This window comes from Hemicordylus capensis, chromosome 1, assembly GCF_027244095.1.
Source record: "Hemicordylus capensis ecotype Gifberg chromosome 1, rHemCap1.1.pri, whole genome shotgun sequence".
Classification (NCBI taxonomy): domain Eukaryota; kingdom Metazoa; phylum Chordata; class Lepidosauria; order Squamata; family Cordylidae; genus Hemicordylus; species Hemicordylus capensis.
The window spans coordinates 290,400,846-290,425,785 of record NC_069657.1 but is presented as its reverse complement, the minus strand read 5'-3'; the positions used below and the strand labels follow the sequence as shown (position 1 = coordinate 290,425,785).

General features: G+C 42.8%; 1 protein-coding gene across 9 annotated transcripts in view; it reads right to left on the bottom strand.

The window, feature by feature from the left end:
- The window catches only part of ARHGEF10 (Rho guanine nucleotide exchange factor 10), a 141,229-nt gene that overhangs the window by 71,183 nt on the left and 45,106 nt on the right, over positions 1–24,940 (bottom strand). For 5 of the 9 annotated variants that reach the window (XM_053286169.1, XM_053286170.1, XM_053286172.1 and 2 more), the window contains 8 exons: positions 24,163–24,269; positions 16,707–16,784; positions 16,344–16,523; positions 14,962–15,078; positions 11,405–11,497; positions 6,968–7,138; positions 2,342–2,487; positions 1,108–1,146 (listed from right to left, as the gene is read on the bottom strand). In XM_053286169.1, the coding sequence (XP_053142144.1) occupies positions 1,108–1,146; positions 2,342–2,487; positions 6,968–7,138; positions 11,405–11,497; positions 14,962–15,078; positions 16,344–16,523; positions 16,707–16,784; positions 24,163–24,269 (931 nt within the window). The remainder of the gene's footprint in view (positions 1–1,107; positions 1,147–2,341; positions 2,488–6,967; positions 7,139–11,404; positions 11,498–14,961; positions 15,079–16,343; positions 16,524–16,706; positions 16,785–24,162; positions 24,270–24,940) is intronic. The other 4 variants (XM_053286171.1, XM_053286173.1, XM_053286177.1 and 1 more) reach the window with 2 other exon arrangements.

Below are 24,940 nucleotides of genomic sequence, written 5' to 3'. Positions count from 1 at the left end.
ACTATGGTGCAGCCACACTTGGAGTACTGCATACAATTCTGGTCACCACATCTAAAAAAGGACATTGCAGAACTGGAAAAGGTGCAGAAGAGGGCAAGCAGGATGATCACGGGCCTGGAACACCTTTCTTATGAGGCAAGGCTACAACACTTGGGTTTATCTAGTTTAGAAAAAAGATGACTGCAGGGAGACATGATAGAGATCTATAAAATCATGCATGGTGTGGAGAAAGTGGATAGAGAGAAATTCTTCTCCCTCTCACATAACACTAAAACCAGAGGTCATCCCATGAAATTGATTGCCAGGAAACTTAGGACCAACAAATGGAGGTACTTTTTCACACAACGCATAATCAACTTGTGGAATTCTCTGGCACAAGATGTGGTGACAGCCAACAACCTGAATGGCTTTAAGAGGGGTTTGGATAACTTCATGGAGGAGAGGTCTATCAATGTCTACTAGTCAGAGGGCTATAGGCCACCTTCAGCCTCAGAGGCAGGATGCCTCTGAATACCAGTTGCAGGGGAGTGATAGCAGGAGAGAGGGCATGCCCTGCCTGTAGGCTTCCAGTGCCATCTGGTGGCCCACTGTGTGAAACAGGATGCGGGACTAGATGGGCCTTGGGCCTGACCCAGCAGGGATGTTCTTAAGTTCTGAATGGACTATGCAGTCATCTCCCAGCTGTGAGGTGCCCATGTAGGCCATTTAAGCTTTGAATGGTGCAGAGTTGAAAATGACATGGGGCCCAGCACAATTGCCTCAATTTGCCCTACCTAAAAGGATAGGCCTGCCTGCAATCTATGTCATCACAGGAGCAGGCATTATTCAGACTTAGTCTAAAAACCCAGATACAAACACCTCTGAGCTCTGGAGAACAAAAGAAATGCTGATCCAACTTTAAATGCTTTTCCTTTTCCCTGCATCAAAGCAAAATAAAGGATGGATCAGATTCAAGATACTGTCAGAGAAATAAGTAAGACAACTTGCACATGGGGCCTAACTAAGCTAAATTATACTGGGGTGGGGGAATACTCTTAGGTTAAAACATGCAAGTTGAAAAGGAAAGAGCTAAACACAAACACGGTGGCAATTTAACCTTTTGCTAACCTGAAAACAGCCCAGCCAACAGGGAGAAGAGTAGCATACCTGGGAAGAACATGGAACATCAGGTTTCAGCATCTCTACTGCACCACACTGGCCCTTACCATTTAGTACTATCCCCCATCATTTGAACAGCAATTTAAGATTACAAAAATTTGCACATAATTCCACTTACAATTTACCACTTACTTCAGTGAGCATGTGACTGGAGTCTAAAGAGATAATCCTTACAATACCTAGAAATAAGCTCCACTAAAATAGAAGGATTTACTTCTGCATGTCTATACTTGAATCAGGCCTAAGAACAGCAGCCCACAGAACATGCATACCACATATGCATGTGCAACCAGGCGTGTGTATTTCCCCCCCTCCGCCGCCCAATGGCACAAAAGCCATACCCACACTCTGAAGTTGGGGGAGGGGAGAAATGTAACTATATATACAAAATCTTTGGCACATGCAGAAAATTGATTTGCTGCATCATAGCCAGAGTACATCAACTGCTTTCCTATCAGACTTGTAACTAGGTCACCTTATTCCCATTTTAGATGGGCCAGGCAACTGGCACATTTAGTGGCAAAGCTGGTAACAATGGCTGACATCAAGACAAAAATTCCACAGATGCTCCAGGTTTTTCTGTTGCGTGGGGATGACGGTGTGGAAGGCAATTTTTTACTCTCTCTCCTTCCCTCTGCAGCCTCCTGAAACTGTCAGGCAGAGGCACTCTTACCCCTGGACATCAGGGCCGAAGTCCAGGGCCTCCACACCCCCTGGGGCCCTGTGGCAAACTAAATGCACTTTCTAACAGTCCTTCTAAAGTCAAACACCATGTATTTGGGTCTAAACACCAAGGATATAAGGAACTGTGTCACACTAGATCAGAGACCATGGATCCAGCAAACCCAATACCATCTACTGGCAACTGCTCTCCAGGGTCTCAAATAGCGAGCTTTCCCAGCCAAGATATGAGAGAGATCTTTTTAAACCAGAGATACAACTTGAGACCTTCTATATGTAAAGTATTTGCTTTAACACTAAGCCCAGGCCCCACCATGGGAATAGCATTATTAGAACATAAAATCATGTAGAACACTTACTGTAACCATGGTAATGGCATTATTGGAACATAAAATCAAGTAGAACACAGTTATTATTACTCAGAATGTAAGTTACAGTACACACACACACACGTTTGTACTTTCTCAGGTAACATCTTTAGAGAATATGACTGGAATCTTACCGGACATTTACTGTAGCACACATCAATACATCATTTAACATGAACAACCGTCGTTCTTTGGTTTTGATGATTTCTCTTCTGTCACTGTAAACCGTTTCCAGCATGTCATCAGTTCGTATGAGGTGTCTGTTCCCACTGCTGAGTAACTGAAATTTGAAAAAGATACATTAGTTGATTCATTATAACATACCCTTTGGCTGCACTTTCATTGCTCTAGATAGATAGATAGATAGATAGATAGATAGATAGATAGATAGATAGATAGATAGACAGATATTGTGCCCAATGCTTTTGGTAATCCATCTGTTTTGTTAAAGACATCATATCATTTCTATTAATGTTCTCATTTTACCATTTTGAATATATAGTGCCCCGATTACCAACTAGTTTTCTTGATAATACAGTAAGATTATGGAGAGCCACAACTGCAACAAAACCTTCTTAGTTGCCTGCTAAATAAGACTTTCTGCCATGTCACCACTTCCTCCACATCTACTGGAAATTCACAAAAAGTTATGCTAAGTTATTGACCTGGGTGTGCAGACAGCATAAACAGAATATTATTATTGAAATAACATTTTATTATTCACTTATAGCCCACACTTTTGCTAAGAAGCTCAAGACTGTGTGCATAAACGGAGGCACCTCGTTATCCTTGCAACAGCCCTGTGAGGTAGATTGAGCTAAGAATGAGTGGTTGTCCAAAGACAATCCTGCAAGTTTAATTACCTGAGCAGGGGACTGAACCCAGGTTCTCCTAGTCCAACTCCCCTAATCACTACATCATGCTGGTTTTCCTGTCACCATCGCAGACCCAAAGAGGAGGGCACAGCCCAGCAGTAAGGCACATGGTGAGAGCCAGAGTAGTGTGCTGGTTAGAGTGCTAGACTAGGACTGGAGAGACTCGAGTTCAAATTCCCATTCAGCCATGATACTTTCTGGGTGACTCTGGGCCAGTCACTTCTCTCTCAGCCTAACCTGCCTCACAGGGTTGTTGTGAGGAGAAACTTAAGTATGTAGTACACTGCTCCTTGGAGGAAGAGTGGGATATAAATGTAAATGTAAATGTAAATGTAAATAATAATAATAATAATAATAATAATAATAATAATAATGCAGCAAATAACAGCAGTGTCAAAGAAGATTAGCAGATACGAAGCCAGAACTACACAACACAGGCAGAATCTCCAATTCCAGTCGAATCAGATACGTTTCTACCAAAGCATAGAAGGAGAAACTGCAAGAAACATAGAAACACCAAATGAAGAAACAGTGCAATTCTGGGGGAAATTATGGGACAATCCAATGGATTATAATAAAAAAGCAGGCTGGATGAAAGAGGTCAAAAAATGTAACCAACAAATGCAAGATCTAATAATAACACCAGAATTAATAAGTGAAAGAGCAGAGAAAATTAAAAATTGGACTGCTCTAGGCGACGATGAACTGCATGGCTTTTGGATTAAACACCTAACAAGCCTTCATAAACAACTATCAAAACAGTTCAATCACATTTTGCAAGGAGGTGATATTGAACAATGGCTAACAACTGGGAAAACTCATCTCAAGGTTGACTCAGCCTTCCATCCTTCCGAGGTCGGTAAAATGAGTACCCAGAATGTTGGGGGCAATATGCTACATCATTGTAAACCGCTTAGAGAGCTTCCAGCTATAGAGTGGTATATAAATGTAAGTGCTATTGCTATTGCTATCTCATCATGAAAGACCCAGCAAAAGGTGCACTTCCAAGTAATTATAGACCGATAACCTGTCTGCCAACCATGTTCAAATTATTAACTGGAATAATAGCAGATGAAGTGATGCAACACTTACTAACTAACAAACAGCTTCCAGTTGAACAGAAAGGAAATTGCCCGAACACCAGAGGCACAAAAGACCAGCTGCTGATTGACAAAATGATTTTAGAAAATTGCAAGAGAAGAAAAACCAATCTAAGTGTTGCATGGATTGACTACAAGAAAGCCTTCGATTCATTGGCTCACACATGGATACTAAAATGTTTAGAAACAACTGGTGTCAGCAAAAACATTCAGATATTTATAAAAAAAGAGCAATGAGCATGTGGAGTACACAGTGAAGAATCAATGGCGAGACACTTGGACAGGTTAGCATTAGAAGAGGCATTTTCCAAGGGGACTCACTATCCCCTCTGTTGTTTGTAATCGCCATGACTCCACTTTCACAAATACTAAACAAAACAGGCCTCAGATACCAAACATCTAAAACATCAAATCAAATCAACCATCTGCTGTACATGAACGATCTGAAGTTGTATGTAAAGTCCCAGTCAGAAATCGAATCACTGCTAAACACTGTCCGTATATTCAGTAGCAATATAGCAATGGAGTTTGGACTAGACACGTGTGCTGCATTAATAATGAACAGAGGGAAAATAACAAAAACAGAAGGAATAGAACTGCCCAATGGAAGCAAGATCAAGAACCTGGAAGAGAAAGAACCTTACAAATACTTCGGCATTCTCCAGGCTGATAAAATCGTACACACTGAAGTTAAAAGAAAAATTGGAAGTGAATACATCAGGAGAGTTAGAAAAATCCTCAAGTCCAAACTCAATGGCGGGAACACCATACAAGCCATAAACACCTGGGCTATACCTATTATCAGATACACTGCAGGGATAATAGATTGGACCCAGGCAGAGCTAGAGACACTAGATCGTAAGAGCAGGAAAATCATGACCATCAATCATTCTCTGCACCCCCACAGTGATGTTGATAGGCTATACCTCCCTCACAGCTCAGGTGGAAGAGGAATGCTGCAAGTCCATCAAACAGTAGAGGAGGAGAAAAGAGGCCTTGAAGAATATATAAAGGACAGTGAAGAAGATGCACTTCAAATGGTCAATAATGCAAAACTATTCAACACCAATGAAACAAAGCAGGCCTACAAGAAAGAACAAGTTAAGAACCGAGCAGAAAAATGGAGAAATAAGCCACTGCATGGTCAATATTTGCACAATATAAGTGGAAAATCAGACATCACCAAGACCTGGCAATGGCTTAAGAATGGCAACTTGAAGAAAGAAACAGAGGGTTTAATACTGGCTGCACAAGAACAGGCACTAAGAACAAATGCAATAAGAGCAAAAGTTGAAAAATCCACCACAAACAGCAAGTGCCGCCTTTGTAAAGAAGCAGATGAAACAGTGGGCCACCTAATCAGCTGTTGTAAAAAGATCACACAGACTGACTACAAACAAAGGCATGACAAAGTAGCAGGGATGATACACTGGAACATCTGCAAAAAATACAAGCTACCTGTAGCCAAACATTGGTGGGACCATAAAATTGAAAAAGCTGTAGAAAATGAAAATGTAAAAATATTATGGGACTTCCGACTACAAACAGACAAACATCTGCCACACAATACACCAGATAGAACTGTAGTCGAGAAGAAAGAAAAACAAGTCAAAATAATGGACATAGCAATACCAGGGGATAGCAGAATAGAAGAAAAAGAAATAGAAAAAATCACCCAATACAAAGATCTACAAATTGAAATTGAAAGGCTGTGGCAGAAAAAGACCAAAATAATCCCAGTGGTAATTGGCGCCCTGGGTGCAGTTCCAAAAGACCTTGAAGAGCACCTCAACACCATAGGGGCCACAGAAATCACCATCAGCCAATTACAAAAAGCAGCTTTACTGGGAACAGCCTATATTTTGCGACAATATCTATAATAACCAACAGTATTGATGATAAAATCCAGCCATCCCAGGTCCTTGGGAAGGACTCGATATCTGGATAAAACAAACCAGTCAATAACACCTGACTGGCTGTGTAAACAAGAAATAATAATAACTAGCTGACCCGTGCGGCCGCCGCCGCCCTGCGGGGGCCGAGTGCGGCCGCCACCGCCTCGCCTCCGCGGCCGGGCCCGGCCAGTCCCGCCGCCTCGTCTCCGCGGCCCGGCCAGTCCCGCCGCCTCACTTCCGTGGCCGGGCCCGTCCCCGCCGCCTCGCTGGGCCCCGCCGCCTTGCCCCGCCTCGCTGGGCCCGCCGCTCGCTGGGCCCCGCCACCATGGCCTGGCCCGCCGCCATCGCTCTGGGCCTGCCGCGTCGCCCCGCCTCACGGCCGGGGCCGCCGCCACCTTGCTGGGCTCCGCCGCCGCGGCCCTGGGCCCGCCGCCTTGCCTCCGCAGCCGCCCAGCAAGCGAATTCTCCTGGGTGTGCTGCCAACCAATCGGGCGCCCCCTGCAGCCCAGCCAATCAGCTGGGCTGTCGGGACGCATTTCTCCTGGGCACACCCAGGAGAATTATATATATAGATAGTCATCCCAGGTTCAATCCCTCTCCAGGTAGGCTGGGAAAGAGAAGACTCCTATCTGAAACCCTATCGATCTAGCCGTTGCCACTCAGTGTGAACAACAAGTTAGACGGACTAATGTTCTGAGTCAGTAGAAGGCCAGGCAACAACAACAAAATGTTAATATGACTGACCTTCCATGAAGCAGAACACAATCACCACTGCAGAATTCCATAACCTAGCATTAAAAAATTAATGCCCCACACCCTCAATGGAAAGCCACTCTTTGCTCTAAGTTATTCCTTCTATAACTGAGGAGGAAACAAACTGTTGTTCCTACCTTGTTCAGATAACGCTCATTCATGGCTTTTGCAATTTGTTTTATTTCACAGTGCTGATCTGCATCTCTTTTCCTTTCATTTAATTTTTCTGCCAATGTTTCAAGTTCTGTGAGAGCCATCTGTAGAGGCAACCTGTCAGGATGGCCTTTAGTAGTGTTCTTCAACATGTCCTTAAGAGGCATCAAAAAGAAAAGAAAGAAGGTAGAAATGTAATGCTTTTTGTTTCAGCTCTATTCATAATGCTTGTTATGAATTCAGCACACTTAAGAGGCCATCTTAAACTCGCTATGGCATTTTAATATCCAGGGTCTACCAAGGGTACAATATTGAGAACACTCAGGGAAGTACTCTCAGTACTCCTTAATACCCAGGAAGCTTAGAAGGTCAGGGTCTTGTAGCATCTTGTGTTTTAGCCATTTTTTAATCATATGGTAAATTGGCATTACTTTTTAATGAATAGTTTTAAAAATCTTTCTGTACCTCTCTTTTGTGAGAGGATGGACTATATATCCGAATATATAGTGGGTTCTACTGTGATATTGCCCAATTGGAATTACCCGGAATATTTACACCCAATTATGTAAGGGAAAAAAGATGAATGCCACATGTCATTCTAACAGAGCATAATCAGCCAATTCAATTCTGCATCCCTACACAGCCTTCTGTATTCCACTCTGTGCTCTAGGGACTTGCATGCAAACTCAAAGATGCAACATTGAAGTATATATTCATCCATGCTCCTCTCACATAGAAAAGTCCTTTTAAAAGTTTTATTACTTTGCAAGTGAAACTGGAAGTTTATGTACTATAAGTTAGTTATATATCTTTTAAAATCTCTTTAGTACAGTGCGTGATAAAAATATGTATTTTTAAAATTAATATTACCAAGATATTAAGTGGTCTCCAATGAACAAACCCACCAGAAAAACTTTGACTAATCCAATTCAACAGTATACAGAGCTACTTCAGTGCTATTTATTTATTTTTATTTTTTTGTACACCATGGCAGACCACCATCTCTGGACAGTTTACAGCAAAATAAGATAAGTTACAACAAATTAAAACCTTAACACAATTAAAAACCACAAGTTGAGTTCAAAAGTCTTTAAAAACTTCTAAAAAGTTGTCAGAGATAGAGATGCTCTTATTTCAGCAGGGAGCACATTCCAGAGCCTTGGGGCGGCAACCGAGAAGGCCTGTCCCTATGTAGCCACTGGACGAACTGGTGGCAACTTCAGAAGAACCTCTCCAGATGATCTCAATGGGTGATGGGACTCATAGTGAAGAAAACATTCTCTTAAATAACCTGGGCCTAAGCTATTTAGGGTTTTACATGTTATAACCAGCACCTTGTCTTTTGTCCGAAAACATAGCGGTAGCTAGTGTCTTTTAATATAGGAGTAATATGGTCTCTCCAAGATGACCGTGAGACCAACCTGACTGCCACATTCTATACCAACTACAGTTTCCAGACTATGTACAAAGCAGCCCCAGATAGAGCACATTGCAGTAGTCAAGTATGGATATTACCACCATATGTACTACTGTTCCGAGGTTGTTTATCTCAAGAAACAGACACAGCTGACACATCATCGAAAGCACCCCTGGACACTGCCTCAACCTAAGACACAGGGGTGTGCACGGAACCACTCCTGAGACAATGGTTCTGAGACACTGGTTCTGACGAACCAGCCAGCGGCTCCATTTGTGCTTAGAACCAGAATCAAACTCGGTTGGTCGAAGGTTATAGCCCTGTTCTAGTATAAGGATTCCCCCTTACAAGCATTGGGGAAAACCTACAGGACTTTAAAATGGTGGGCAGGGGGTTAACTTACCCGCCGCCGTGACATAGCTCCTTGTGGCCAACAGCGGCTCCCCTAGGTCCCGATGGTGCTCCGCTCACCATCATCTCGGGCTGCCATAGGCCCAGTTCAGGCCTCTATACACATATGGAGGTCACTCTAAGGGCCTCCGCATTTGTGTGGAGGCCCAAACCAGGACCCCACCAGTCTGTGATGATGAGTGTGAGCAGGGCCTAGGGGAGCTGCCATGGTAGTTAAGGTAACTGCCTCCTGTCCTTTTAATACCCCATAGGGTTCCCCCAGTGCTTGTAAAAGGGAATCCTTAATGGATTCCCCTTTACAAGCACTAGAATCAGTTCGATTGGAACAAAGCCCAATTTGGCTTGAGCTTGGACTGGCCCTGCTTGTTGTAGGGACTTGTTTTGCACACAAGATGGTTGAACCTGACAGGTTCGACTCAAACCTTGGTTCAAGTCAAACCAGTTTGCACACCCATTGGGTACAAAAGCTTTCCCAGACTGTGTACCTATTCCTTCTGAGGACGTATGACCCCATTCAGAACCAGAAGGTCCAAATTGTTTCCTGAATTCTGACCGTACAATAAGTACCTCCATCTTATTTGGCTTCAGTCTCAATTTGTTATCCCTGGTTCAGCCCATCACTGCCTCCAGGCAGGCATTTAGGGACTTTATGCCTTCTCTTGATGTTAATGACATGGAGAAATAGATTTGGGTGTCATCAGCATATTGATAAGACCCTGTACCAAATCTCTTGATGATCTCTCTCAGCCGTTTCATGTGGAAAGTAAAAAAGATTGGAGACATTATGAAGCCCTGGGCAGGGATATGCAGAACCAGTTCGGTCTCAAGATGGTCCACCATGAACTGGGGCAGTTTGATCTCGAACTGGACTACCCCTCAGGAAAGCCGGCTGGTCCAAGATTGAACCAAACCCAATTCAAAGCAAACCGCTTTGACCCGCGCTCGACTGAGGACAGTGGTAAGAGGCATCTTCAAAATTAAATAAGGTCCTTACCATTGGTACTGATGCTGCCTGGAGCAGTGGCGCTTCACCCAGCAGCTTGTGCAGCAGCGGCATGGGCTGCTGGGTGGAGTGCCACTGTTCCATGCAGCTTTGGTACCACCAGTAAGGACCTCATTTACTTTTGAAGATGCCTCTTGTTGCCCCGCCCCCACTGCTGCCACCCTCACCTCTCACCATCCTCAATTTACATGGATCCAACTGTTGAACTGGTTTGAGCTAGTTTGGTTGAACTGACCAGCTGGCCTGGTCCATTTGACCACACTGGTCTACGGACCCACAGTTTGGTCTGAATTTGGTTCCAATTTGGACCAAACTGAAAATAATTGTCTGTGCACACCCCTAGCCCTGAGGGACACCATACAGAAGTTCACATTTTGAAGAACAACACTTTCCAAGTTACACCATCTGGAATCTGCCTAAGAGGTAGGAGCAGAACCACTGCAAAGCAGTGCCTCCCATTTCCAACCCTCTCGAACAGCCCAGAAGGATACTATGTTGATAGAATCAAAAGCCACAGAGAGATCCAAAAGGACCAACAGAGTCACACTCCTTCTGTCAATTCCCCACTGGAGATCATCCATCAGGCCAACCAAGGCAGTCTCCATCTTATAGCCCACTTGAAAACCAGTTTGAAATGGGTCTAGATCATCGTTTCCTGTCTGCAGCTGGGCAGCTACCACCCTCTCAATTACCTTTCCCAGCCATGGAAGATTAGAGACAGATCTATAGTGCTTAACTTTGAGGGATTCAATGTAGGCTTCTTAAGAAGGCAATTATTAGACTGCTTCTGAAGACAAGGAGGCCTCCTGCCCTCCCTCAGAGAAGCATTTATAGTATCTACCAGGCCTTCTACAAAAAAAACCCTGTCAGACAGTATAAGCCATGTTGGACAAGGGTCAAGAAAACAGGTGGTAGGCCTCACTTCTCCAAGCAGCTCATCCATATCATGATGAGTCAGAAACTGAAACTGTTCCAGCATAACCAAATAATAAGAGAAGAGGTGTGCACAAAACCTGAAAACCCCGTTCAGCTTAAACCGAACTTGAGCCCAACTGAGCTCAAATTGAGTTTTGTGCACACTCGAACTGAGACCGGATCAAATGGGCTCAAAGCTCTACTGGTAAATGGGAATCTGGTAAAGAATCCTCTTTACCAGTAAAGGGGAGGCAGGAAGCTGCTGCCACCCCTGGCCACCCAGCAGCACTTTTAATGTAAACATTTATTCTCCTCCCACCTCAACTAGTTTTAGTGAAGCCTCCTGCCCACCTTTTACTGATAAAGGGAAATCCTTCCCAGATTTCCCCTTTAACTAATAAGTTTCAAGTCGGCTCAAACCAGGCCCAGTTTGGCTCAACAACGAATATGGTTCAATTCAAGTCGGCTCACACCCCTAAAAAGCAGTTGCTGGACAGTTCTACATTAGATTCTGCAACAATTGTGGTGTCTGAGTCTAAGTCAGCCCGAATACGAAAGATTCTATCCACAAAAAACTCATTTAAAACATCACAATGGATAATTGATGGCTCCAACTATTAAGATGGTAAATTCCAAAATAATATAATACCCTCTGTATTGTACACTATGACTTGCCTGTAGCAGCAGAATGAATTGAGGAAATCGTTGTATGGGTTTCATCATTAAGCCATAGAGTGTAATTCTATCAGGACTCGATTCTTGACATTGCTGTAATGAGAAAGTCTCAAGTGTTTACATTAGCCATATTGTCACTGTTGCTTTTGGCAAAATCAAACTATGCACAGCTGAACATGGCCCTTGGCCAAAAAGTATATCCCTGTTGCCCATTTACCAGTATTGTTTAGACGCCTGTTAAGTCTTCTTCATTAAAATTAATCAGAAGATAATGTTTCCACTAAGCAAGAAGAAGGTATACTTAAATCCTAATAACGCTATACAAAAAAATTAGAAAATGCAATTTAAGAATGTGCACATGCACACACATATGCAAAAAAAATATTTAAAATTTGGATGCTAGTCAGAAGCATTTCCAGGATACAGAACAAACCTAATGAAATGCTAGACGGAGCCAGCTATTTGTGGTCCAGGATATAATGTGGCCTGTGATCAAGCAACCGCTACAGACACTGGTGCCACTGATCAGAGCAGCAGCAATCAGGCAGGGTCTTACCAGTTGCTATTAAGCAGCCACAGGAGAGAGCTGTTTGCCTACATCTTCTGCTTCTGAGCAGGGGTGTATCTAGTGTAGGGCAGGCAGGCAATGTGCCCCGGGCGCCACTTGAAGGGAGCGCCATTTTGTAAAATTAATTAAAAAAAAAAAAAAAAGGCTGCCAAAAACTAAATGGCCACCGCGCATACTCAAATGGCCTCTGTGAGGCCCTAGGCCATACCAGGCCTTGCAGAGGCCATTTGAGCATACACGGTGGCCATTTTGTTTTCAGCGGCCATTTTTTAAAAAAAGATTATTTTTTTAAATGGCCACCGCACATGCTCAAATTGTCCCTACGAGGCCCTAGAGGCCAGTGGGGGGAGGGGAAACCTTTGCAAACCCCCCCATGCCCCCACAGCCTTTAGAAAGCCTCCTGAAGGGGCTACAGGTAAAACATTTTTTAAAAAAATAATAATATGATATAAGACACTGTACACATATTCAGATTGGCACTATGTACAGAGAACCAGGGCTTGTGAATACTGAGCTGAAACTTATGAGCTAGGATTGTATTCATTTGCTTTTACTTTGCTTCTTGTGATAAGTGAGTTAAATATGATGTCTTAATAATATGGCTATTAATGGTGAGTTTGTCTTTGAATCAGTGTGAAATCCTTAGTATTAAGGCCCACTAGGAGTTTCTTGCTCTCTTTCTCACATTTTAACTGTCTTCCTGAAATACTAGAATATATTCCAAGCAGTGACACAGTTTACTCTGCATGTACTTTAATTACTTTCAGAGTATCTGGGAAAAGTCAAATTCTCCATTTAATATTAAAACTTATGTAATAGTGATGCTACAATGCATAGTAGAGAATTAGACAGGCACTTCTGTTTAGTTTTCCAAGTACATCTCCACATAGTATTTGGGTATTTCATGAGCCCCAGCATACTGAAATTTGTAGTTTTCCAGTATTTTTTTGGTCTGGCTACATCCACTGCTGAATAGTTTTTGAAATATTAAAAGATTAACAAGCTTGACTTGTATTTTTCAGCTGATATTATGGTAAAGTTATCTGAAAGATGGGTGTCAGCTGTTTGGACAGGGGGCGCAATTTCAGTGCTTGCCCTAGGCGCTATTTTCCCTAGATACGCCTCTGCTTCTGAGCTTCCATGAGGCATCTCATTGCCAATGCATGAAAAAGGATACTGCACAAGTAGAGACTGTTGGTCCCAGCAGGGAGCTCCTTATGTTCTTATGAATTGCAAGTGCAAGGCAAAACGTATGGCCAAGAGCTGATGAGACTAGTGGTTTGGACAGAACCAGTGCCTGCCTATTCAAAGGTGGGGGAATCTCTAAAAGGATGGGGGAAGCTGCCTTTTAAAACAGTCCGGCGGGGCGGCAGCATACCTCCTTGCTGCCCTTGGACTGGAAGTGACTGGAAGTTGCTGCTGTGTGAGTGCAGGTTGCGATGTGTGCACGAGCAAGCGTGACGGGCGCATGCATAGTGGCAACTTGGGGCTATCTTTTAACGAAAGGCGGTATAAAAATGCAAAAATAAATAAATAAAATAAAAACTTCCAGTCATTTACAGTCCGAGGAGGCACTGAGGCGACAATGAGGAACACTACCACCCTGCCAGACCATTTTAAAAGGCAGCACCGGTGGGGGAAATGCAGCGGAAGGGATAAGAATATCATTCCCCATCCTTAAAGAGATCCCTCCCACCTTCAAATCAGCTGAGCCACCAATCGTTAAAATCGGTTCAGAGGCCCATAAAGGGCCTCCAAACTGGTTCCATGCACATCCCTAGATTAGGGATGTGCAAACATGTTTGACATCTAACCAGTTTGGTTCAGTGGTTTGGGATCAAACCAAACCACCCCGTTCGGTCCGACCCTGGCCATGCAGACACCCATTATGCAGGTGCGGCAGCCTCTAAAATGACAGCCGTGCCAGGGGGAAGGCCCAAATGGGCCGAAGAACGGCGGAAACAGGCTGGTTTTGCATGGATGGGAGGCCATCGGGGAGAGGGAACCTCCGCGGGACACCCCCCGCCTCTGAGCATCCCCCCAGAGAGGGCAAATTAAAAAAAAAAAGCTCACCCCCCCACCAAACCTGGGGGGGGGTTGAGGGGGTGCCAGACTGAACTGACCCAATCCAGTTTAGACTTGAACCAAACCGTACCAGCTAGTTCCATGCACACCCCTATCCTAGATGGGACTACTCTAATCATGGCAGTCTTCTTGAGGTTGCATTTCTCCTAGGACTTATGGTATCTCATACATACTCAAAATCCCATGTTCCTACACATACTTCTCAGGTTACCATCTAGGTTTCAGTTAGGATGAATGCAAAGTTTATAATTAGCATTATTTTAATGATCTATGAAGTGACAACACACTTAAAAACCTGAACTAAATATTGTTAGAGAGCTTGGAGGGGAGATTTCTTTATCTATCCCAGCTGCAGCAAAAGTGTGCAGGTAAGGAGAGCACTGCTAATTAATATTGCCTGGAGTTAAAGTTCTAAATAAAGAAGTTAATATAGGAAATCCATCAGGAAGATAGATAAGGCCTACATGCCTTGCTGCTAGTTACACACAGGAAGAGGAGAGGGAGAAGGAGGAAGTCTCTCTCTCTCTCCAGGTAAGAGAATGAAACCTGAGATGATCAGTCTACCAAAAGGGGAATCGTAGCAGAGAAAGCATGGTCAGAGGGAGAATGCCCTTAGTGACTGTCTCTACCCTAATGCCCCTAGTGGTCAGTAGGCTTGCTGGTGCTAAGAGCTGATGCCATCAGGAGCTGCATCTCCAACAAATATCAGTTCAGAACCTGTCCAATAACAGCCTTCTAATAGGACAGAGAGTTCACATTCATCCAGTAACAGTCACCATAACCTTGCACCAATATACTAAAGGTCATCTAGTCCCACTTCTGCTCAATATGAAAATCCAGATCCAGCTTATAAAGACCCAGTTTTCCACCTCTACTTAGGATTCTGTAACCCAAATGCACTCACCTTTAAAAATTCAAGGAAGGCAGGCTTTGTGGCACATGTTTTCTTGAGAATCCCCACAGCAGTGCTAAAATTGTTTACATACTCACTATAAGCATCTAGCACCATAGATTTGGAAAACTGAAGTTAAAAACAAGAACACAGGAAATTCAAGATTTAGTTTCAATTTAGGACCTACAACCACTAGAGGCTTCTAAGCTTTCAACAGAGTATTCAGCATGAATATTTTAGTCTCTTTAAAAAATAAAAATAAACCACCACCAAACACACCACCCAAACACGGGATAACTCTATTATCCTGATAGAATTTTTATTAAAAGCATTAACTAAGTATTTGCATGAATTATACACCCTAGCTCAGCCACATCTCTCTTTCTTAGACAAGATTCCCCCAGTTCACCAACTGCCCTTAAAATAACACTTCCCTCTGTGTCACAGACGTCATGATACTATAAGTCTGTCAAAACCAGCTCTGAAGCATAACAGGATGTATTTCAGGACATTAATCATTCAGGAACAGAGAGCAAAAGGCATCCGCGGGAGGACATAGGACCACTGATGCTGTCAAGGTTTGCAATTTCTTGGATTGGAATATGAACCTTAGCAGCTCCTAATGGCCTTCAGGTATATGATGCAGTTAACATGCTGGTCTGGGTCTAGTCAGTGCAAAATGGAAGGCTGGCTGGGGACCCCATATATGTTGCCTTGAACTCCATGAACTGAATTCCATGGAAGAATGATGAAATATAAATGTAACAAACAATAAATCCCTTCACTCTGAGGCAAGCATTACAGCCGCCTGAGTTCTTCTTCATCTTGGACTATAATCCAAGTAAAAGAAGAAATCCTCTCTGCTGCCTTCTGCTTAACTGGCCTGGCATTGACAGGAAGGGCTAACTGGAGGCCTCTAAACCTACCTCTCTGGTGTTTGCTGCTGTGCAGTGTCGCAGAGATCCTGGAAGGTGCAGCTGTGCCAGAGCACTCGGCATCCATATAAAGGACTCCAACACCCTTAGCAAATGGCCCTCTGCTGTGGCAGCATTCCTCCAGCAGGGGCCAGAAGGTTGCTATCCTCTGCTGCTGTTGGAAAAGGGGCAGTGAAACAAACTAAATGGGCTTGCAAGTGGAAGTTGGGACGAGGTGTTTGGACCCTGTTACACTCGTGATGCTGTAACCAGGTGGATCTGAACTGAACTTGCAATGAAACAGAGACACTTGTTTTATTTGAGGGTGATGAGTCCAATTTTTCTAGCAAGTCCAATTCCAAACTGAACAGGAATGCGTGTGTCTGTGTTTGTGTGTCTACATCCATCACCACCTAAGAGATAGAACTCTAAGTACCCATTCACATGTACCAGCCCCCTACCCAATCAAGGCTTACTTACTGATGCCACAAAGACATCTCCAATCATTTCAACAGAATCCCACTCAGAGACGCGACTGGCCAGTGCTATTTGAAACATTGAGTGGCACTGAAGAATTTCCTTAATTCGATAAAATACCATCTTTAGTTTTCTTTCACTCAGTAATTTTGGATCCATCTCTGAAAGAGGCTTCTCATATTGCTGTTATTAAAATACATATATCATGTAATTAAACATGTCATAAAACAGTTCAAATTAAAGTTGAAAATGAAAAACAAATACATTAAAAATTACAAGCAAACCATATAATATTTGTATCACTTTTTTCAAACAAAACTCATCTATTTACTTTTGAAAATCTGAAAAAGCAGAAGGCATTGTTACCTCTAGAATCCTTTTGAGAGCATCCACATAATTCTTCTCACTGTCAACCACAGCACTTAAAATATATCGTCTGACCACCTGTTAAACAAAACACAAACACACAAAATCATCCTGAGAAATGCAACTAAGGAATTTTTCAGCACAGACCTTAATCATGTGACATTTATTATACTGTAGCCCTATTCATACATTATGTTGTATCTACATGTAGATGTCTGTATGCTCATAAATATGTGTGTGAATAACTGTACTTGCATTCATTTTTAAAAATGACCTGGGTACAGGTCCTTCAAATGCAGGGAACAGTTAGGAAATGCACTGCTGTACCTACATTCAGCATAATGTAGGAATATGTTCAGAGCTGAACCTGTGTCCAATGTACCCAGATTTAAGAGTGTTCATCTGAGAACAGCTATAGTTTAACCAACTTCTCTCATAATCAGTTATTTTTTAACAAAGGTCAACCCATGATTAGTTGAGGAGCATTTAAGTACAAAAGATGCTCTTTTGATTTACTGCAACTCTACTGTCGTATGCTGCAGAATAACAACCAAGGAAAAGAGGGCGGGGAGAGCATCCTGGGTCCCATGCAACAGTACCACCACTTTTTTTCCTGGTGCGTGTACGTGTATGGCAGAGGAAGGAGACTTCCCTCCTTGCACCACGGTGCTTCTGTTCATTCTGCTGCTGCCCCATTTCCAAGACCAGTTAAGTAAAGGGGAAGAAAAGAAGGAGAGCTGCAGGAGAGGCAGAGAACTCAGTGAAAAACTCTTGGGACTTGAATAGTTCACACCTTCTGTTGGGGGATAGGTTCTGAGCTCCACAAACATTTCTCCAAGCCCAAGTTCAGACAGCTTGGCCAACATCTCTTCCATTTATTGCAGTTGCAACAGGAGGGGTTGGCTTCTGGAAGGAGAGGAGTTGAAGGGAGCAAGTGCACAATCATACAGCCTCTTCCTGGTCTTTTAGCCACAATTAAGGGAGAGATGGCTTTAAACGGCTCCACATGGTGCTGATGTAGATGCAGCAGTAGCCCTATTCAGATGTGACACAAAAGACGATGTACTCGCGTACAGCCTTGGAGTCCCACCCAGCCTGTCTGTCAGTCCCAGCAGTGTGCCGCTCACAGTTACAGTAGTGTTAGTCTAAAGAGGAGAACATGAAACCGTGATGGTAGGCATTTTCATGATTGGGAGGCCGACACCCTACCTTCATGGATGCAGCATTCGCCTCTTCAGACAAACACTGCTGTAACCGTGAGTGGTGTACTGCCAGGGGTGAGGGACTTCTGCCCCCACTTTTGATGCACACAGATACAGCGCCTTTTGCGTCACATCCGAACAGGGCTACTGTCTCTATCCAGCAGTTGCATTATGGAAACTGGCCCTAGGAAAATGTACCATAGATGAACAATGGCAACTTCTGTTGTATTTTCCTCTTCTTCCATTACTTGTACTCAGACTCACCTCCACAGTCTTAGGCAACAGCAATTATAGAGAAGCTGCATGTTCTGGAAATCTGGCTGATACAGTCCCTCATCACACATAGCCAAAAGAGACCTGCTGCTTTATTAAAATACAGTTTGTACTCTTAGCACAGAAGAGGACAGAGGGTGGCGTCAGACATCCAGAACAGGTGCAAGTACCTATTTAACCTTATTTTAGCTTAACAGGTAAATAGCTTAATAAGTGTATGCCACCCTTCAATTTTATACAACCTTCAAGGTGGCTCACAATAATCAAAAAAGCAATATAAAATGCAGTAAACCTTAACAAGAGAAGATTAACTTTTCAAAACTAGGGGTGAGGGGCGGTTACAGATCACACCAAGCAATAAAAATGTATCAGTTTAAAAACTCAGTGTTTAGATCAAATGCTGGAAAGCCTTGGCAAATTAGAAGGATGGCATCTAGCACTAGAAATGCATCCAGTCTTGCACCAAGTGAGCCTCCCTGGGAGGGTAGTCCATATATAGGGTCCTAAACCAAGGTCAGTCCCCATCTTAACCCCTGCTTACAGGGCAAAGAGATACATTTTAAGGGCTGGTTCTCTTATATTTATCAGGAGAGAGCAACTGACCCTATTTAATACAGCACAGCATCTTTTTACTGGCAGCAGTGGATGCTCGTAACTACCTTGTATTTCTTTTCCCATTTGTGTTCCCTTTAGAGACAGGGAACCATCTTATTCTTTTCCCCTCAATGTAAACCACTCTGAGAATTTTTTTATTTTTATTTTTGCTGAAAAGCAGTATATAAATATTTCCCTTGCATGGTGGAAAAATGCTCTTTCACTGTCACATCATTTGCCTGGATGCCAACCAGTGTGCACATAAAATAAAAGAGCCTTTTAAAAAAACACATGATGCATGGGAGAGGCATGTAAACATGGTTTAATCCTGTTTTTGTAGAATGTCCCCACAAACTTGGGCCTGCAAGAGAGAGGGAGTATGTTTCTACATCTGATCCAGGCTTAATGCAAGCCAGGTTTTCATATGATGTCTGAACCTGGCAAATTCTGCTTGTTCTATTCCAGAATTTGAGTCCCAGTTTCATATCCTGGCTTACTGGTTTGAGGGCGGGGGTGGGGGAGAGAACCTTCTGGTTAGAATAAAACAGGATTTGTCAGGTTTGAACATCCTGGGAGATCCTGGCTTATTCCAGACCAGGATCAGAAGCAGAAATCTTCTACCTCTCCTAAGCATGAACATGGAAACATCGCACAGAATCACGATTAAACCATGGTTCTGTACAAACTCTGAAGTGGGCCTCGGTTTAACTTTCAATTTTTAAAAAAATGTGTTGGTTTATGACGGTAACACACAAAACAAACATTTATGAGAACCATTACATCAGCATGACCAAATGGCCTTAACTTTAGCAGCCCTATTCATGCTGGGGAATGTCAGTTCCAATCTGAACAGTCATAAAAATTGTCAGAAGACCTGATGTAAGTACCAAAAACTGTTGAACTGGAACTCAGAAACTTTCCCACATTTTGTCAGACCCCCGCCCCTCCCCTCCCCTCCATCTATCCCCCTGCCTTGCCTGTGAGCACCTGAGAGGCAGTAGAGGGCAAGCACAATGTCCTCCTTGCTCCTGAAATGCAAGAGCCAACCAGCAAGCCACTTGCCTTTCACCACAGCCTGAGACTGAAAGGGAAACAAACTTTTTCTCTTTCAGCCTCATGGCATATTGATATGAATAGTTATAAGTTATAAGTTTATTCGGTCATTGACCAGCAAATTGATATGAATATATTTCCCAATAAATTACATAAAAGAGGGATGTGAGAGTTCTGCTTGTAGCCTTCAAAACAGGATGGGAGTAAGCACTTCTTACCTCACCAAAAGAGGAACGACAGAGCACTTTTTCTACCCTAGCTCAAGCAAAACAATTTGTTCTGGAAAGAACTAACCTGCCTACTTTCCTTTCACTATAATCTTAATTGACAACATCCTCACAAGTTAGCCCACTTGCGTCTCAAATGTTCACCATCCACCATCTTGAAATGGGGTGGACGACATCACGGAGAGCCATTAATGCGGTTGGACCATTCATATGTGTCCCTACACCTGTAGCAAATTTGGTTCAAATCAGTTAGGTGGCCTATAAGCTAGCCCACTTGCACCTTAAACATTCACGCATCTGCCATCTTTAACTGGGGTTGGAGAGAAAGGATGAGAGAACAATGGAAGCATAAACTAGGGAGGAAAGTACTCTGATATACACTTTTATGCCCAAAGCCAGCACTGATCAATTCTGAGAGCAGCAGAAAGGATAAAAACATAAGAACAGCCCTGCTGGATCCAGAAGTGATAATCTTCAAGCGTTTATAAGGAAAAACGTAACTTGTTGTGCTTTCCCCTGCCCAATATTTATTTAATACATTTTAATACTGCCCCATATGCAAGTCCCTGGGCATTTCAAAATCTGAAAAATTATTTCACGGCCCTTGTTTTGCATCCCTTGAGGTCAGCAGAAAGCATCCCCATCTGTGCATCAATTCTTGAGCAGTCAGAATGTAAATGAGCATCCAGTGACAAATGAGCAACTCAACCAATGATTATGTATACTCTTTCACTAAATTTGAGCCAGAATTCTAGCAGCCAATAATAAGGGGGTTTCAAAATGAGCAGGCTGATTCCACCCTCCCCCATTTTATTTATCTATATGATAAAATTGAAAAGCAACTTAACAACAGGCTTGTCGGGAGTATACAAGCAGAAAAGGACACAATTATACTTCTGAGGATACTTAGTCCTCTCCCTCCAACCCTCCCTCTCAACAACCATGGTGTCAAGAGCGCTCATCCAAAGACTTGCTTTGAGTTCACTGTTATGATGCAGATTTTTACTGGATACTGTGACTAGTCTCAAGGGGAAACAATTTAGTCAATGGCCCCTGAAAGTAATGACTTAATATGACAAAATGTTGCAGGTGGATAGTAATTTGTTCCACTTGCCTTTAAACAATTACTTTAGGTGCAGAAAACAAAGATCTTTCTGGACGAAATGATTTGGTGCTCTAGCATTTCTTGCCTTCGTCACTGGAAAGGCACAAAGAACGAGGAATCCTACCATGCCACCCTGTGGCAAGTAACCACATGTGCAGGTTGAAACAAGACATTTCATTGATTAAGTATGTAATACTATCAAGCATAAGCTAGTAGGCAGTCAGTCGTGTGTAATGATTTAAATTTTACTGTATCTTTAAGCAATAGGGCATCTTAGTGCAAGCTTGAGCCGAGTTATTTTTGTTCAGTTGTCAGTTGTAACTGATCTCTTAAGATATGACTGCATATGTTTTGTTACATTTAAACAAACATCATTTGCATTCACATACATATATAACTTGTAATGTTACAAAGACAATCACAACATGGTGACTGTGAATATATGATTATAGAAAATAATTCGAAGGCTTCCTGCCCATTGTCTCTCTTGCTCCATTGAGGTTGCTGCAGACTGTCTAAAATTAAAGCAGGAATTGAAGATATTTCTGATAACCACTCAATCAGCTGACAAGCCAGATGTGCACAAAACAGCAATTTTTCTGAATATTGCAGGACCTGTTGCTCTGAACTTGTACAATTCATCTGAACTGTCAGCAGAGGAGAGAGTTAGCTATGAGACTTTGGTGGCAAAATTTGAGGAGTACTGTCTTCCTAAAAGCAACGGGACAGTTGAGAAATAAAAATTTAGATCAAGGTATCAACAGGATGGAGCAACATTTGGAATGTTTCTCTCAGATCTAAGGGCTAAAAGTGCAACTTGTAAAACTGGAGAGCTGAAAGGCTCTTAAATAAGAAATCAAATTGCATTGGGCATTCTGGATGCTGGTTTGTGTAGATGACTGTTGGAAGACCCTAATCTGACAACAGATAGGGCTATGACACCATGTCAAGCAGCAGAAGTAGATTAGCAGAATTTTCGAGTTTCGGGGGTGGGGGGAATGGTGGAAGCTGCTGTGGAAAGTATTAATAAATCTAAAGTGAAGAAGGATTTAAGAAGTTAGAGCTGTTTTGTAAGTTGTGTGGAGGAAAACATGGTCTAAATAATTGTTTGCATAAGAAGTGCCCGGTTACTATTTGTAAAGGAAAAAATCATTTTGCAAGGGTTTGCAAACAAAGAATTGTTAGTAAAGCTGTACAGTTGGTGAAGAATGCACAAGGTACAAAACACTGGCAACAACCTCTGGAAAATCAATGCTTCATCATGAGGTAGAAGAAGAGTTATAGAAACACCAAAATTGATGTTGACATGGATTGTTACATTCAAGACCAATGGAACTGTAGTAAGTTCTGTATTTATTTAACAGGATCCTCTTTTAAAGATAAATTATCTTCACTGTCTGAATGAATGGACACTACTGGCTTTCATATGCCTACAGCACTTACCACATACCATTGGCAGTGAATATTGACTGTTGAGGAGAGAAACATTACTATAGTGAAGGTTTTTAGTGAATAAATTGTGACAGCAGGACAAGGAAGAAAACAGACACGTTGGCTTGTCAGGGTGTAGAATGGCAGAACCATTACTGAAGGCATTATGTAAGTAGATGCAACACTCTGTGGAGCCTTACCAGATCTAGAGAGAGAAATTTGAGGCAAGTTATTATGAGGTTGAGCTAAAAGCCCTCAGTTGAGAACTTTCAGTTTAAATGGGTGGGGTGGGGGGGAGCAGAAGAGTTAAGCAAGGCAAAAACTGGTCACTTTTTTTTTGGTACCACCAGTTTGCAGTGTTCCTTTAGGCAACTGCCATTTTCATTTCCCAGAAGCTCCTTGGGAATGATCCTACATCATCCTGTAGAAATATTTCTAGAAAACCTCTGAGAAATAAAAATGGAGGCTGCTAGCCACTGGGAAGAGTGACACCATGACAAATAAGGCAACTAAGCGGAGACATGATAGAGGTTTATAAAACTATGCATGGTGCAGAGAGACTTGGTAGAGAGAAGTTTTTCTCCTTCCCTCTCAACACTAAAACCAAGGTCATTCCATGAAATTGACTGCTAGGAAATATAGGACAAACAAGCAGCACACACCAGGGGCGTAGCTAGGAGAAAGGGGGCCCATGTTCACCCCTCTCCCTAGTGGGCCCTTGGAGTGAGGCAGATAATCAAGAAAATAGGGAGGGGTGGACCTGGGGGTGGGTGGGTTTTTTTTTTAAAATCCATCCACTCAATTATATACACCCCTGGGAAGCATTCTTTCACATAGCACAAAGTTGGAATTCTCTGCCACAGGATATGGTGATGACCACTAGCTTGAATGGCATTAAATGGGATTTGGACAAATTCATGGAGGTCAGGTCTATTGATGGCTGCTGGTCTGGATGGCTATAGGGCACAGGTTCAAACATAGCATGCCTCTGAATACCAGTTGCAGGGGAGGAACAGCAGGAGAGGGGGCAAGCTTTCATCTCCTGCTCGTGGGCTTCCCAAAAGGTGGGCCACTGTGGGCAACAGGATGCTGGACTAGATAGGCCTTTGGCCTGATCCAGCAGGGCTGTTCTTGTGAGACAGCGAATGGTGGAGGGGGGGCTGCATTCTATTTAATGAGGCTGTTTTGACTCCACCATTTGAAAGCCTAGACTTTATAGTAACATTAGCACTACCACCACAGGAAATAAACATGTCAAATTTTAATACATATATTAACATGCTGCCTGAAGCGAGTTGAATGAAATATTATACAGATTTATGCAACTAAGCTATATTTCAGTTTCCCCTGAAGAACTGCCCCAGGGAATTCAACACACATCAGGACTTTGCTTTTCTTCAATCAAGCATATCAAACTAATTCAGTCGCTATCTTATTTTTGTAAAAAGACAAATCAACCAACATACTCGTTAAAAGCAATGTATATATTGTGTCACTCATTCTGCAAATGGTTCATACAGAGAGACTTAAAAGGGTTTGGTCTAGGTTTCAGCCACATCCAATGCACAAACCTGTTGTTGTGATAATCCATCAGGCATGGGAGTCATTATTGCCTCTGTGTGCACACAGTCCACATCAATAAACAGCTCCTCTTCTTCCAGACAAGTTGATCTATGGTCTAGAAATAGTTCAAATGGCTAGAAGTTAAAGCTTTCACCACATGTATATTATAGAACAGGATAATGACATGTCTAGTCTTCAGATAAGATTAACGGCAGCATCTCTAAGCTGTATCAGCATTATCGCTCGAGGTCATATCCAATTCCCATATTTATCTTTATTCTTTTACAAATCACAATGATGTAAATGTATCTGCAATGTTCATACCTTGAAGATTTCCTCTGAATGTTAATCCACACAGAAAGAGGCTCTGAAAGCCATTGGAGGTACAGCATGTGAGCTCATCATAAGCCCTATTCAGACATTAGCAAAACAAAGCCCATACACAGTGACAAGTGCCAAAGGGAGTCAGAAGTCCCACCCTGGCATGTCGCTTACCCCATCCACCTCACCAATCACGGTTACAGAAGTGGCATGTGTGTAAATAGAGGCAAGTTGTAACCAAGAGGGCAGGCACTTCTGTGACAGGTAGCCCGGATCTCCCAGGCTGCCAATGACTAAAGTACCTGGCTTCACAGTTACAGCATGTCCCTCTTCACACAAATGCCACTGCTGTAACCATGAGCAGTGAGGTAGATGGGGTAAGTGACACACCAGGGCGGGACTTCTGACCTGCTTCGGCACTTGTAACCATGTGGTGGTGTACATGTACCATGTGCACTTGTAACC